Below are 16,006 nucleotides of genomic sequence, written 5' to 3' on the forward strand. Positions count from 1 at the left end.
GCTGACCTGACTGTACAGTGATCTAACCACTCCCACATGTAGCAGAGCTGACCTGACTGTACAGTGATCTAACCACTCCCACATGTAGCAGAGCTGACCTGACTGTACAGTGATCTAACCACTCCCACATGTAGCAGAGCTGACCTGACTGTACAGTAGTCTGACCCCTCCCACATGTAGCAGAGCTGACCTGGCTGTACAGTGATCTGACCACTCCCACATGTAGCAGAGCTGACCTGACTGTACAGTGATCTAACCACTCCCACATGTAGCAGAGCTGACCTGGCTGTACAGTAGTCTGACCACTCCCACATGTAGCAGAGCTGACCTGGCTGTACAGTAGTCTGACCCCTCCCACATGTAGCAGAGCTGACCTGGCTGTACAGTAGTCTGACCCCTCCCACATGTAGCAGAGCTGACCTGGCTGTACAGTAGTCTGACCCCTCCCACATGTAGCAGAGCTGACCTGGCTGTACAGTGATCTGACCCCTCCCACATGTAGCAGAGCTGACCGGGCTGTACAGTGATCTGACCACTCCCACATGTAGCAGAGCTGACCTGGCTGTACAGTAGTCTGACCCCTCCCACATGTAGCAGAGCTGACCTGACTGTACAGTAGTCTGACCCCTCCCACATGTAGCAGAGCTGACCTGGCTGTACAGTAGTCTGACCCCTCCCACATGTAGCAGAGCTGACCTGGCTGTACAGTAGTCTGACCCCTCCCACATGTAGCAGAGCTGACCTGGCTGTACAGTGATCTGACCACTCCCACATGTAGCAGAGCTGACCTGGCTGTATAGTAGTCTGACCCCTCCCACATGTAGCAGAGCTGACCTGGCTGTACAGTAGTCTGACCCCTCCCACATGTAGCAGAGCTGACCTGACTGTACAGTGATCTAACCACTCCCACATGTAGCAGAGCTGACCTGACTGTACAGTAGTCTGACCCCTCCCACATGTAGCAGAGCTGACCTGGCTGTACAGTGATCTAACCCCTCCCACATGTAGCAGAGCTGACCTGGCTGTACAGTAGTCTGACCCCTCCCACATGTAGCAGAGCTGACCTGGCTGTACAGTAGTCTGACCCCTCCCACATGTAGCAGAGCTGACCTGGCTGTACAGTAGTCTGACCCCTCCCACATGTAGCAGAGCTGACCTGGCCGTACAGTAGTCTGACCCCTCCCACATGTAGCAGAGCTGACCTGGCTGTACAGTAGTCTGACCCCTCCCACATGTAGCAGAGCTGACCTGGCTGTACAGTGATCTGACCACTCCCACATGTAGCAGAGCTGACCTGGCTGTATAGTAGTCTGACCCCTCCCACATGTAGCAGAGCTGACCTGGCTGTACAGTAGTCTGACCCCTCCCACATGTAGCAGAGCTGACCTGGCTGTACAGTAGTCTGACCCCTCCCACATGTAGCAGAGCTGACCTGGCTGTACAGTGATCTGACCCCTCCCACATGTAGCAGAGCTGACCTGGCTGTACAGTAGTCTGACCCCTCCCACATGTAGCAGAGCTGACCTGGCTGTACAGTAGTCTGACCCCTCCCACATGTAGCAGAGCTGACCGGGCTGTACAGTAGTCTGACCACTCCCACATGTAGCAGAGCTGACCTGGCTGCAGTGACGTAACCACTCCCACATATAGCAGAGCTGACCTGGCTGTACAGTGATCTGACCCCTCCCATATGTAGCAGAGCTGACCTGGCTGCAGTGACGTGACCCCTCCCACATGTAGCAGAGCTGACTCGGCAGCAGTACTCAGGTATCCGACGATTTGAACTAAGCTCCGCCTCATGTAGGCAGCGGATTAAACACGGCCACGCCCACTCACAGTGCACGCACTGAACGTTACTTTCCACCTGTACACTACGCTGTTTACGTAAGATAACTCCGACACCCCTGCGTCGAATGCGTAACCCCCCCCCCCTCGTGCCCGGCGCTCACCCACGCTACGCCGCCGCAGACGTACGTCACGACAAACACCAGTACGCCATTTACGTACCTGGACGATCCCAGGTTACGTAGGATTCGGAAATCCCAGGAACCACCCCCTTCACTCCTTGACTCCGCCCCCCTGCCGGGGCTGGCTGATACGAATGTAAACCTGGCCCCAGGAAGATGGCGGCTGCGGCGGGGAGTCGGAGCTCGTCGTCCGGATTAAGCGCAGCCGCGGGCGGCGTCTCGGCCCCCGGCAGTCCGGAGACGGGGCGGCAGCAGGCCGGAGAAGCGGAAACCGGGGCTGAGGAGTCCAGGGCGGCGGACTGGAGGCGCAAGCATCTGCGCAAAGTGCGGAGTGTGGATGTGGACAGGCTGAGAGCGGAGCCGGAGCCCGGAGCGGGGGAGCCCGAGCCAGTCCTCCCCGGAGGGAGCAGCGAGGACGTGCTGCCCGGGTACGTGGGGGGCCCGGGGTCCTCTCCGCCAAGTGCGGAGCGACCACTACAACGCCCAGCCTCCTCCTGATAGGGGCTGTAGTGTCTTCCATAGGAATGCCCCGAGCCGCGCACGGTAGGAACCGCATGCGGCTTCATTAGCGCATCTGGAGCCGACTTTCCTGCAGTTTCTATTTTTAAAAAAAAATTTGGTCATGTGATTTGAGGACGGTAATGGCTGTATGTGAATTGTGACGTGCGACATGACTGCGGTTTTTGGTGGAAGTCGCTGTGTAGCCCCTGTCGATTGTACAAGGAAGGGCTGTGTCACTTGGGTTCTTCAACATCTCTGCTTGCTGTCATTGAATGTGGATATTCCTGCTTGCACCCCAGATTGTTTTATCCATCCAGTGTTACACACTGATACATTGTGACAAACCCTCAGGACTGGGCACCTTTGTAGTCATTGTGTATACCTGGAGGAATGTTTCTATTCAGTGACAGCAAGCAGACGGCAGCATTGTCAGAAACGACTCCTGCGACTCGAGATGTCGCCACGTTCTTCGGCTCAGGGTGCCGTGTGTGTGTGTGTGTGTGTGTGTGGGGGGGGGGGGGGTGGTGGTGGTGGTTATGTACAGATGTAGCAGAGCCGAGTGCGTGGGCGCCTGGTTTAAGGTGATTGAAAGGGTTTGCGGCTGTGTTTCCAGAATCTCTGCTTGCTGCCGGTGAATGGGAACTTTCTTGTTTACGGTCAGTGGCTGAAATCGTTGCTGCACTTCTGCTGCTTTGCTACAGTGTGTCGGCCTGAAATCCAGGGTGAGCAGAGGATTGTCCACACGGCTCGCGCCCTCGGGAGCCTTTGAATGACTAGCCCTAGTCTGACAGCAAGCAGAGATCTTGAAACGGTCTATTGCAGCGCTGCAGTCCGGGTTTTATAGGGCGACGCTTCACGTGTGGCAGAGAGAAGGCGTTGTACTGAGCAAGGGACCAACTCGGCTCTGCTACACGTGCGATACGTCTGTGCGTTCGTTAATTATGCAAATGCTCGGCGGTCCCGGGGCCGAGGGCGACAGATGCCGCTGGCGGGCCGGGCACAGATGTCCGCTGGCATTTCACTGGCCGCTGCTCAGTAGATGCCGACTGTGAATTCACTTCTTTGTTTCGCCTCCCACGGGGGTCGGATTTTGTGCCTGAGCGGGAAGGGGTTAACGGAGATGAAACTCTGCAACTCTGCTGTGCAAACACTGGGGTCAGAGAACGTCTCTTCCTGTCAGCTGCCCGCTGCACACAATGCCGCTCTGCCTGCGCCGCGCCGCTCCCGGAGGAGACGTTACCTGCGTCCGCCTCGCGCCAGGCCGGGCTCGTGTGAATGGCGTAGTGCAGGTGAGGCGTTAAATACCGCCATTTAGCGCCGCGCTGGGACCTATAACCTGGTTGTATTGTGGCCTCCGGAACTGCGATCTCCCAGCGGTGTCCAGTGTGGGCGCTGCACCCGACCTACAGGAGACGTCAGTTGTTTTTTTTTTTTTTTGTTCCTGTTCTCACTATTTTGATGCCTTGTCGATGGCGACCATTGGAATCTGCACGTCCGTCATCTGCAGCGCGGCACTACAAGCCCCAGCACACCGCCCGCAAAGGAGCCAGCGGCCAGGGCATGCTGGGAATTGTAGTGTCGGCTATGGCTGAGGCTATAGTTAATGCTCAGCGCCCCTCCCCCACCATCCTTCGTGGGGCGCTAGGTACTGGGATGTGTCTTCTGTTATCACAGGGTGACATCTGGATTTAGTTTGGATTTGGGGGGGGGTATACACCGCTGGCTGCTACACAATTTAACTATTTAAAACCGCCATATAACTGGTTGAGTTTTTATTGCTGGAGCGGTGTGAACGTCGCCTTCAGGTTATGGATGTTCTGGCGGCGTTTGTTTTCCGCAAGTCATGGTTTCAGTCCTGACTTGTGTCGCACTGGATGTCGCTAATCCGCGTGTGAAGCCGCAGCAGGAATCGAAGGGTCACCACTGGATGGCGGTAAAATCCGCAGAGGGTACGGCCACAGGGGGCGCAATCTACGCCTACGCGGATACTAGGTGACGGATGCTGCGGGAGCTTTTCCATTAATGTAATGTGAACAGGGTGCTGCAGACCATTCCTGGGGTGGTGATAAAAGGGGTCACCCAGCCTTAGGACACGGGAGGGGGGTATGTGCTGACTGTGCCTTTAAGTGATCCTTGTATAGCGGAGCCTCCGATGGGGGTAGTGATCCGTTCACCATATGTCACAGGGGAGACTGAAACTTATACAAACGCAGGAAGCGCTCGGCCCGGAGCACGACATCATTTTGCACGTTTCCCTCTGGTCGGAGTTCTCCTTAATCCTCTGACTTAAACCTCGACGGAAATAACCCGCGAGCCATTAATAGGATGAACCGCAAATAGCGGCGCTTATACGGGAGAATCGCGGGGCATCGCGCTGTCCCCGGCTATCTATGGCTGTGTACGTGCAGGCGGCGTGTACAGGGCCGGACGCGCGCCCTTCTCGGAGCGCTGGTCGGCGAGGGTCATACATGGCCGGCTCTGCACCTAGTACGTCGGAGAAGATCTGCTGTGGTTTCCATTGCTATACGTGGCACAACCTGCTGACGTCCTCCCTTGTCAGTGGAGAGGATCCGCTGCAGGATACGGCGACTAGTGGATCGGTCGCCGATTTCCCGTTTCTTGGTTTTCCCCCTTTTTTTTGCCTCTTTCCATATATTTGCATCGTTCACAATGTCCCCCAATACATGGATGACGGCACTTCTATAGCAGAGCCGTGGCTCCGATTTCCCCCCTCCGTATAGCGCAGATCAGCCACGGAGGAGTCCGCAGCACAGTTCGCACCCAAAAAATAATGTGGCCACAGCGCACACAATCCTGCGCTAAGCGACTCCTGACGTCTACCTCGGCCTAAGCTAGCCCCAACCGTAATGATGGAATTCTGCCTGCCTGCGGTCACCACTAGAGGGAGCTAATGCAGGCCGATGTCTGAAAAGGAGCTTTTTTTTAAATCGCTGTGTTGGGAACGCCCCCTCCGGTTTATCCGGTGCAGGACACACTCCTACACTGGAGAGTCTGATGCTGTGGTCGGAGGAGTTTGTGTAGCCTAAGATGCCGTAGATGGAATGGCCGCATACCGCGTGTTGTAAATGAGCAGAATTTGCGCGGTCACCCGCGGATGGAGTGACATTGTAAATACGTTTTCTTCTCCGATCGCATTCAAAGCAAATCTTGACGTTCTGCCTGTTTTGGTTTTTTGTCTGCACCCCAGACACACGGATGGAAGAATGAAGAGGTTACAATGCATTAAACATGGCGGCCGCGTCGTCCTCTCCAGCGCAAGCGCAGAAGATTGCCGTTTAGGGTTGTAGGAAAGCCGCTGCACGGATAGGGGCATTGGTGGCCTGCGAAGGTCCTATCTGTAGGGGGCACTGTCTGCGGTGCGGTGTGCTGGGGGTGGGGGGGCGTTCCCTCGTCACAGGCCGCAGCGCTGTTAATAGATCAGCCTGTGTGTAGCCGGGAGTAGCAGGCACATGCCTGGAATATTTGGTTTGTGTCCCAGTTTCAGCACCGGGACCCGAAACTGACCTCGGGGTTATGTAAAGTTGATTAGTCTGCCGCGCCGAGCACCTCATCGCCGCAGGGAGCTCAGCACCTGGAATTCTGAGAGACTTTCTGGGAGTTGCACCCACAGGTGCCAAAAACAGCCGCAGCACCCCATCGTTTCCTGACACTGCCCCCGATCCCTCTGATAACCTGGGCACCGAGGGGCGTGGGAAATCTGCACCGGGGTTATAGAACTATAAATGAGAAGCTCTGCTATATACAACTCTGCTGGTTTGTTACAATGTATCAGTCTGGAGTCCGGGCTGTTTAGCTCACAGAGCATTGTCTAGACTGGATACAACTGTACTAGTTTGTTACAATGTATCAGTCTGGAGTCCGGGCTGTTTAGCTCACAGAGCATTGTCTAGACTGGATACAACTCTGCTGGTTTGTTACAATGTATCAGTCTGGACTTAGCAGAGTTGTATCCAGTGTAGACAATGCTCTGTAAGTTTGTATAATTTCTTCAGTCTTCAAGATCTCTGCTGGCTGTCATCACATAGAACCCATCACTGTTTACTTCCAGGGTCATGTGATGGACGTAGCTCTGATAACTGGCCTGTGGCGGGCTGTGTTTCCGTGACCAGGACAGTGAGCAATGAAGGTTTGTATTGGATGACAGCAAGCGGAGGTCAAGAGTAGTGAGCAGTTGTTACAGAAAGAAATTTTAGTTTTTCTACCCCATGGAAGCAAGCAGAGATGTTGAAATCTATAATAACTTATGTATGAATACACCACTCTCCGACCTGTTCACCCCCTCAAATGCCACTGAATGGAGCGGCTTCCCGGGCAGATCTGCGGGGTCCCTCCTTTACTGAGTGAAGGGGTCCTTCGTTTGGGGCTCATCTATAGACCATGAATGGGGGGAGGGGGCCATGTGGGATCTCAAGTCACCCCTTGTAACGGTTGCAGTAGACCGTCCGGTTGCCCCATATAAAATGTCTGTCTGATGGGGCATGCTGAGAGTTGTAGTCTTGGATGAGCGGGGGTCTGTGCAGGGGCAGCGTGCTGAGGTCCTCTGGGTTTGTGCTCCGGCTGATGGCGGAGGACATATTGGACGGTGTTGTCCGGACTCGCCGGCCCCTTTAGGACGTGTTTATAGCGCCCTCTGATGATCTGACCATGTGTCTGCATCTCCAGTGCCTTATACTACAAGGTGAGCATGTGGCGCTCAGTGCCCCGCGGGTAGTTTTGGCATGTACCCCTGTCGGTGTGTTCCTGTGCCGCCCGTGTCCCATAACCAGGAATACGGCAGTAGATTCTCTGTTTTACAGCCAGGATTACATTGTAGCAAATGCCCAGCTCTGTTAGTTGTCACCTATTTAAAGGGGGTCTCCACCTTGGACGGTCCATACATTGATGATCAGCTTATCACAAAGGGTCTTCCTGCTGTGACCCCCCCCCCCCACCACCGCTTGGCTGTAATCTGGCAGTAAGTGTTCAGCTTCCCTGCAGCGCCCCCGCAGGGTAAATGAAGTATTACACAATGTCCGTCTACATCAATCGGTTATTTCAACCCCCTTTACATGAGTGTCCATCTATGTAACACGTATGGCCGGGGGGGGGGGGGCTGCAGACCCCCGACATCCATACACGAGTCACACAAGGTCGGGGAACTCCTTTCCTGTTGCTTCTGTACCGCCAGCCTATGCCCTCCGTCCACTTAACCCATGCAAGTCCTCATAGCTATTTCTGCGCTGTGTGAATTCACCCTGATGGGGCTCATTGTCTAATTTCTCAGTCTCTGACCCGTAGACTTCTTAAAGGGAACTGCTGATTTCACGAGAAACGGATCAGCCCTGCGTGCAGATGCAGAGCTCTCGACGAGCTGGAGACTGGTCGCTTAAGGCGCGCAGTCAGTGCAGTGTCGGCAGGACGATACAGTCCCGGTAGTGGTGGGCATATACCCGGCTCATGTCTATTCGCCCGTCCTGGGTCACTTTAAGACTCTGTCGCCCGTATGTGGCGCCGCTCCACTAGATCCCGCGATAAGATAGGCGGTGTTTTCTCTTTACGTTCTGCTGGATTCTCAATGACTCGTGAACAGCTTTCCTTTCCATGAGGGTTGGCGACGGTTAAGCCGTGACCTCGGCGGGACGTGTGATCCCCTGCTGAGAGCATGTGACTTCCCGAACCTTGTCAACAAACGTAGGGGGTTTCCTTCTCCAGCATGGAGGGGGCGTGACTGGTTTGTCCTCGGGACCCAAAATGCAGGGAAGTGTCCTCCGGATGACCGTCCTGTTTGGTTTTTGGCAGTGTACCCGGCTGCCGTGGCTTCAGAGTACAGGCTGCCACCCAGTGCATGGTGTCTGATGTGGGACCCTCTAAATATTAACCAGGTTCCTGGTGTGAAGTCATGCGAGTCCCACGCTCCCTCCCCCGCTGATAATCTCATAGGTTTTATCTGTGAAAAAATTTTGGTCGCCCTTTGTGCGCCCGCCGGTCTCGATGTGGAATTTCACCCCCGCTTGCAAACGTATTTTTTGGGGAAATCATGCAGCGGAGCAACGTGTGACATATCGCAAGTCATGAGGGAATGTCTGCGGCTCTGATAGTCGGGGAAGCCGGCCGCCCCCTCGAGATGGTCCTGGGGCCAGTATGGTGAATGCAAGCTCCTGTGTGACGCCACGTGGCCCTAATATCGCACCCCTCTGTGTGTGGAGCCCTGGCGTGCTATGGCGGTATTACACTGCCCAAGGGGACCCCATGTACCACCACCCATATTACGTTTCAGGACCCAGGGAAAGATGATGGGGGTTGTGAACCAGTAGGGTGAAGAAATGGCTGAGTCCACACTACTTACCCTCCGCTTGTCTCATGTGAGTTCCTGTCCGCATGACGCGGACGTTTCTGGCCCTCGCCGCGGCTTCCGCTATGTGACAGTCCTGACCGTGATGTGCGGTGACGGCCGTCAAGACTCCTAGAGGATGATAAGACTTCACTGGTCTGACGTTTCTGGCCCCTGGGTATGAAACCCGTCAGTTTAGTATATGAGGCCCCAGCATGTGCCATAGGAGCGGATATACAGCGAGGTACAGAGGTATCTGCTCCTGACCTCGGATCTATAGGGTCCCGCCCAGTAAGCCCCTATAGTAACTGTCAGTTTTGGGGGGTCCTTTCTCTTCTGGACGCCGCTCCCCCTGTGAAGTGAGGGTTTTGTGTTTTCCTCTCCTGTTACTTTGTATCAGTTTGTTCAGAATTCAGTGTATCTAACCGACAACCAGTATGCATGTCCTTACAGTCCTTACAGCAGTTGTCGCCCATCCTCCCCCTGGACGGCAGGTCTGCCCGACTCTGGTCATGAAGAGTGGCGGAGCCTGGCTATCCACGTGTATGAGTGAAGGAAGCAGGTATCCAGCAGGTTTTAACATATGAGCGGGGGGCCGTCTTCAGTTTATGCCCCCCGCCAAATTAACATGCATGCTCAGCTGAGTTTATGGAGCTTTATCAAGGAAGTTTGCTACCTAAAGTCATAAGAAATTTATAATAATGATGTAAAAGTGGTGGTGACAGGAGGAGGAGAAAGTAGTAGAAGTAGTGACAGGAGGAGCAGTAGTAGGGGCAGTGACAGGAGGAGCAGTAGTAGGGGCAGTGACAGGAGGAGCAGTAGTAGGGGCAGTGACAGGAGGAGCAGTAGTAGGGGCAGTGACAGGAGGAGCAGTAGTAGGGGTAGTGACAGGAGGAGCAGTAGTAGGGGTAGTGACAGGAGGAGCAGTAGTAGGGGCAGTGACAGGAGGAGCAGTAGTAGGGGCAGTGACAGGAGGAGCAGTAGTAGGGGTAGTGACAGGAGGAGCAGTAGTAGGGGTAGTGACAGGAGGAGCAGTAGTGGGGGTAGTGACAGGAGGAGCAGTAGTGGGGGTAGTGACAGGAGGAGCAGTAGTGGGGGCAGTGACAGGAGGAGCAGTAGTGGGGGTAGTGACAGGAGGAGCAGTAGTGGGGGCAGTGACAGGAGGAGCAGTAGTAGGGGCAGTGACAGGAGGAGCAGTAGTAGGGGCAGTGACAGGAGGAGCAGTAGTAGGGGCAGTGACAGGAGGAGCAGTAGTAGGGGCAGTGACAGGAGGAGCAGTAGTAGGGGCAGTGACAGGAGGAGCAGTAGTAGGGGCAGTGACAGGAGGAGCAGTAGTAGGGGCAGTGACAGGAGGAGCAGTAGTAGGGGTAGTGACAGGAGTAGTAGTATGCAGGGCAGAGGAAGCACTCAGGACTTCCTGCTCTTGACCTCTCCAGTCATGTGACTACTTGTGTTATGGTCACATGATCTGAATTCATTATGTTGACTTCAAAGAGGAAATCTGTAACTGGAGGCGGCCGTGTGTATAGATTTGGGGAGGCCGCAGGAGGAGGCGGCCGTGTGTATAGATTTGGGGAGGCCGCAGGAGGAGGCGGCCGTGTGTATAGATTTGGGGAGGCCGCAGGAGGAGGCGGCCGTGTGTAGAGATTTGGGGAGGCCGCAGGAGGAGGCGGCCGTGTGTATAGATTTGGGGAGGCCGCAGGAGGAGGCGGCCGTGTGTATAGATTTGGGGAGGCCGCAGGAGGAGGAGGCCGTGTGTATAGATTTGGGGAGGCCGCAGGAGGAGGCGGCCGTGTGTATAGATTTGGGGAGGCCGCAGGAGGAGGAGGCCGTGTGTATAGATTTGGGGAGGCCGCAGGAGGAGGAGGCCGTGTGTATAGATTTGGGGAGGCCGCAGGAGGAGGCGGCCGTGTGTATAGATTTGGGGAGGCCGCAGGAGGAGGCGGCCGTGTGTATAGATTTGGGGAGGCCGCAGGAGGAGGCGGCCGTGTGTATAGATTTGGGGAGGCCGCAGGAGGAGGCGGCCGTGTGTATAGATTTGGGGAGGCCGCAGGAGGAGGCGGCCGTGTGTATAGATTTGGGGAGGCCGCAGGAGGAGGCGGCCGTGTGTATAGATTTGGGGAGGCCGCAGGAGGAGGCGGCCGTGTGTATAGATTTGGGGAGGCCGCAGGAGGAGGCGGCCGTGTGTATAGATTTGGGGAGGCCGCAGGAGGAGGCGGCCGTGTGTATAGATTTGGGGAGGCCGCAGGAGGAGGAGGCCGTGTGTATAGATTTGGGGAGGCCGCAGGAGGAGGCGGCCGTGTGTATAGATTTGGGGAGGCCGCAGGAGGAGGCGGCCGTGTGTATAGATTTGGGGAGGCCGCAGGAGGAGGCGGCCGTGTGTATAGATTTGGGGAGGCCGCAGGAGCAGGCGGCCGTGTGTATAGATTTGGGGAGGCCGCAGGAGCAGGCGGCCGTGTGTATAGATTTGGGGAGGCCGCAGGAGCAGGCGGCCGTGTGTATAGATTTGGGGAGGCCGCAGGAGCAGGAGGCCGTGTGTATAGATTTGGGGAGGCCGCAGGAGTGTCGGTTCGTGGTGGGTACAAGTCTAGATCACCTGTGTAATGTGCGCCCCAGAGCATCATGGGACCTGGGTGCTACATGGGAGCGTCTCCCGCCATGGGTATGATATTCCTTGTCACCCGCTCGGGGCGATTACCTTCATGTCTTCTCGGCCTCGTCTCCTCGCATTTTATTCCCGTGTCCCTCCTGTGAACTCACCCCCCCCTTTTCCCTCCTCACCTGGCGGCTGAGCGGGGGCACGTGGGCTCAGATTGGGGGTGCTGTATGTTGCCAGCCGGCGTTGTAATTTGTTTTTTATTATTTATTAGTTCGAATGGGCTTTTTGTGTCCATGGGGGGAGGGGGGGGGGGCATTTTAAGTGTCTTCTGCTGCGGAGGTCACAAATGAGACCCTCTGAAAAGGCTGGGAGGTAAGAGGAAGCTGGAGATTAGAGTAAAGGCACGTCGGGGTGGGGAGCGGGGGGCGCAGGACTTGACGGATCGGGGGGGCGGTGATTAAGAAGCGGTGCATGAGTTAAGCGCCACAGAAAGGATCAAACGCTGGAGCCCTGACCACCTGCAATTAGGAGCCTTTCTCAGGGCGACTTCAAACAGGTTTTTTTTTTTTTTTTTAGCCAATTTAAGCCTGAGGGCTGCTTTAACCCTTGCACATCCAGCAGAGCCCATCGACAGGCCCGCCATGAGGCTCTTCTCTGTGAGAAATCCAACATGTCTGGCCCTTCTGTCTCCCCATGTCTGCTGTGGGGGGCGAGTCAGGAGGTGCCCCATACACATTCGACCAGTGGTTTCCAACCTGTGGCTCTCCAGCTGTTGCAAAACTACAAATCTCAGCATGCCAAAAGGCTGCCTGTGGTTTTGCAACAGCTGGAGGAGCCACAGGTTGAAGACCACTGCATTAGATGGTCGGTGGTCCTGCTAAGATGGTTCACCTGACATGTACAGGGGTCAGCAACCTCCGGCACTCCAGCTGTTGTGAAACTACAACTCCCAGCGTGCATAATTGCTCTGCTCTTTTCAAAAACCCCATAGAAATGAATGGCGCATGCTGGGAATTGTAGTTTCACAACAGCCGGAGCGCTGAAGGTTGCTGACCCCTGATCTAGTATGTCTGGGGACCTTTAGGCCCTGTTCACATCACTCCTGGGGTCTGTCCGATAAGACGGCCTTACGGGGGTAGTGCAGCAGCCTCGTGGGGTCTTGAGACTGTGCAGTTCGAGCAGCTGAAGTGTGCCGCCCGCACATAGGTTGTGCCGCTCCGTCTGTGGACCCCCGGGGTCCTGCCTGCTCCGACTCGACAGGACCAGAAAGCAGCTTTATGTCCTCCGCCTGTAGAAATTCCTGCACCGTTCCCACCTGCACGAGAGGAACAAAAGGCCATTGTGCGGAGAGAAAGTAAATGGTGCTGCGGTCACATGAGAGGGGTGAGCCATTATGCGCCGAATGTGCTGCCCCCGGGCACAGGCGAGAGACGGGCAGAAAACCTATGTACTGCAGATAACGTAAGATCTGGTGTCGGCGCCTCCGCCTGCCGTGGCACTGATGTATGTAGGACACCATTAGTCCACGGCTCTCGGCACCCCGTGCAGCGCTTTGTGTATCATTCGTACATTGGCGGACGACGACGACTGCGCAGATGTTCAGTGTGAGGCGTGCCCCTTGCGTCACTCCCTGGAGAATATTGCAGAGGTTTCAACCTTTGCCATGCGGGGTGCGGATTTAGTGGAGGAATCTCCAGCGACTATGTCGCCTTTAGTGCAGATTTTTAACGTGGCGCCATACTGTGCACATTGGACGGCGTGCGTGGGACGGAGGCCGAGCGTCGTCGATATCATGTCTGCCGCCCGGTAATCTGTAGGGTGGGGGTCTCGCCGCAGTTTGATCTGCAGCCCATCAGGTGTCAGGCATTATACCTGCATGGCGGTGGTCCGCAGGCCCCTGGTTCACGTCGCGCAGCCCCCCCCCCCCCCCCATCAGCGGTCCGATGTGCGCAGCTCTGGAGCACTTCCTCTGCTTGTCTTCTGCTGACAGGAACTGCGCAGCGGTCGTCGCTGTGTGTTTTCTCCCCGCAGGAAGTCTGAACAAGACAGAAAACAAAGTCTCCTTAAAAAAGAAAAAGGAAACCGCGCCGGCCGTCTATATTTCACTTTTTTGTAACGTTAACCCTTGCGATGCACGAAGGCTTTCGGTCACTGAGGGTCTGACTAATACGGGGCCACACCACCTTACACCCCCCCCCCCCCTCCTCCTCCTCAGGGAAGACTTTGCAGATGTGGATTGTGTTCGTTCAGTGCGGGGCAGCAGAGTTACTACAGGGTTAACCAGTGTGTTCAGTCTCTGGTGACGGCTCATAGGGCATTGCAGCAGAATGTGATCTCCCGCCGGCGCGTTTCAGCTCTAACCGGTATATTCCGGACCCTATAGCGGATGATGGCGCTGCTTCTCCCGTCGTCATGTCTAAAAGGGTTACAGGCCTAACGCGCTCCGCTCTGTAGATGGGAACATACGCCGCGATGTGTGAATGCCGATCCACGACAGACAGATTGAATTTTTTTTATATATATATATATATATATATATATATATATATATATATATATATATATATATATATATATATATATTTTTTTTCCCCCGATCACATGGACGTATCCAGTGAGTCCTGCTTATTATGGGACAGTCCTCAGACACGATATAAGGACTATAGAGAGCGACTGATGTGAATGAGGCCCTGCGCTACAATGTAACATTCCGGCAGTGGATACATTACACACATTGTATCACATATGAGGAAGTCCCCTCCCCCAGCGCTCACGTCCCCAGTCCAGCCTCACAAAGCTGCGCTTTCCCCGTCCGGATCCATTGAAAGGGATTTTCTCTCTCCAGGAAGGATTGCGTTCGGGGGCTGCCTGCCATATGCCGGATCTTATCAGCGCTTCCCTTGTGCTTAATCTGCTCTGTGCCGCTGTCATTGTGGCCGCTGCTCTTTTTACGCCCCCCCACCTCCTCCGAGGACGTATCGGGCACATACTTGGTTCGGTCAATAGGTTTACTGTTTGTCGGCTCAGATAGCACGCCCTACAATACACAGCGGCGTGGGCGTCCTGTGCGGGGGTGGGGGTTGCGTTTCTGCTGAGATCCCAATGAGATTTCATCTGGAAAGAAGAAAAAAAAAATATAATAATGTTTACATGTTCCTCTGACTTCCAGATACAGCGCCACACCTGTCCGTGGGTGGTGTGGGGTATTGCAGCTCAAATGTGGTCACGTCACTAAAGCGGAGCTGCAGTACCAGACACAACCCATAGACGTGAGAGGCGCTGCTCCTGGAAGAAAGAAGCCATGTTTTTCTTCGGGGTTGCTGGTGGTCTGACTGCTGAGAGCCCCCCTCTGGACCCCGGTGTAAATGCAGCGCATGCGTGTCCACCACTCGGGTCGGGCGTCCCCTTTATGAACAGTGTAGTGTGCATTTGTGACCGTTCACTGTCCGCTGAGACCCCCAACGATGAAGAGATCGGCGCTACGTGTCCCCTGTATGGATGCAGCCTTAGCGCGTCCACCACTCCGTTCATGAGTCATGAAATAGGGGGTCCCATGTGTCAATGGAGAGGTAGTGTGGGTGTAAGACCATTGCTCCATTCACAGTCCGAGACCCCTAACAATCAAGAGATCTGGGGGGGGGGGGGGGGTCCCAAAGACCGCTGTGTGTATGTAGCATTCGCTGACTGGACCCCAGCAGTCATGAAATCTGGGGTCCCCTGTGTGAAATGGAGCGGTTAGCATGCATGGGTGGTCACCGCTCCATACACTGACTGCTAGGACCCCCCCCCCCCCCCCCCCCCCCACGTAGTCAAGCGATCGGGGGTCTCCTGTGTGAATGGAGTCGTAGTGTGCATGCATTGCCAGCTCTTCATTCACTGTTTGTCTGCGGAGACCTCCATTATCATGAGATTGGGGGTCCCCTATGTGAATGCATAGTTAATGCGGATGTGTGACCGGTTTTGGACTGCTGAGACACCCCCCCCCCCAGCTATCACAAGGTCGGGGGGCTTTGAGCAGTTGGCGCAGTATGAGCGGTGTCCTTCCTCGTGGCCCTCGGCCCGGCAGGATCTGGTTATATCCCGGTCCTCCTCATGCATGCGGGACGGGTTTGGATAATGGGTTTCAGGAAGGTTATGCCAAGTCTCTACCCCCCCCCCCCACAGGATCATCCGCATCTGTGTACTTGTCAGGGGTTATTGATTTAGTCGGCGCTCGATCTTGGTGGCTTCCCGGCCTCTCCAGTGCCCCGCAGCATTTCTGCTCTAAAAAGCAAACAAGCAAATGTTCCCGAGTGCTGCATACGTGCCGCGGTCCAGCCAGTCGGAATAATCTGCCAGTAATTGTAATGTGGCAGAGCGGAGGTAGCACGGGACGCGCTGGACGGACGCCGCTCTAAAGGTCTCTTCTCCCCTTTCTATGTCTTCCTGCAGCCGTGACATGGAGAATAAAGAAACGCTTAGGGGGCTGCCGAAAATGGAGGACCGCCCGGAGGAGCGCATGATCAGGGAGAAGCTCAAGGCAACGTGTATGCCAGCCTGGAAGCACGAGTGGCTGGAGAGGAGGAGCAGGCGAGGCCCCGTGGTAAGTCCGCACTGTCTGGCACAGGG

General features: G+C 55.4%; 1 protein-coding gene across 1 annotated transcript in view; it reads left to right on the plus strand.

Moving 5' to 3' along the window:
- Positions 1-2,105: 2,105 nt before the first annotated feature.
- MAP3K1 (mitogen-activated protein kinase kinase kinase 1) overlaps positions 2,106-16,006 on the plus strand; it is a 38,628-nt gene continuing 24,727 nt past the window's right edge. The window contains 2 exon segments of the mRNA XM_040420918.1: positions 2,106-2,395; positions 15,830-15,980. Coding sequence (XP_040276852.1) covers positions 2,124-2,395; positions 15,830-15,980 — 423 coding nt within the window. The 5' untranslated portion in view covers positions 2,106-2,123.

The sequence above is a fragment of the Bufo bufo genome, chromosome 2, assembly GCF_905171765.1.
Source record: "Bufo bufo chromosome 2, aBufBuf1.1, whole genome shotgun sequence".
Lineage (NCBI taxonomy): Eukaryota > Metazoa > Chordata > Amphibia > Anura > Bufonidae > Bufo > Bufo bufo.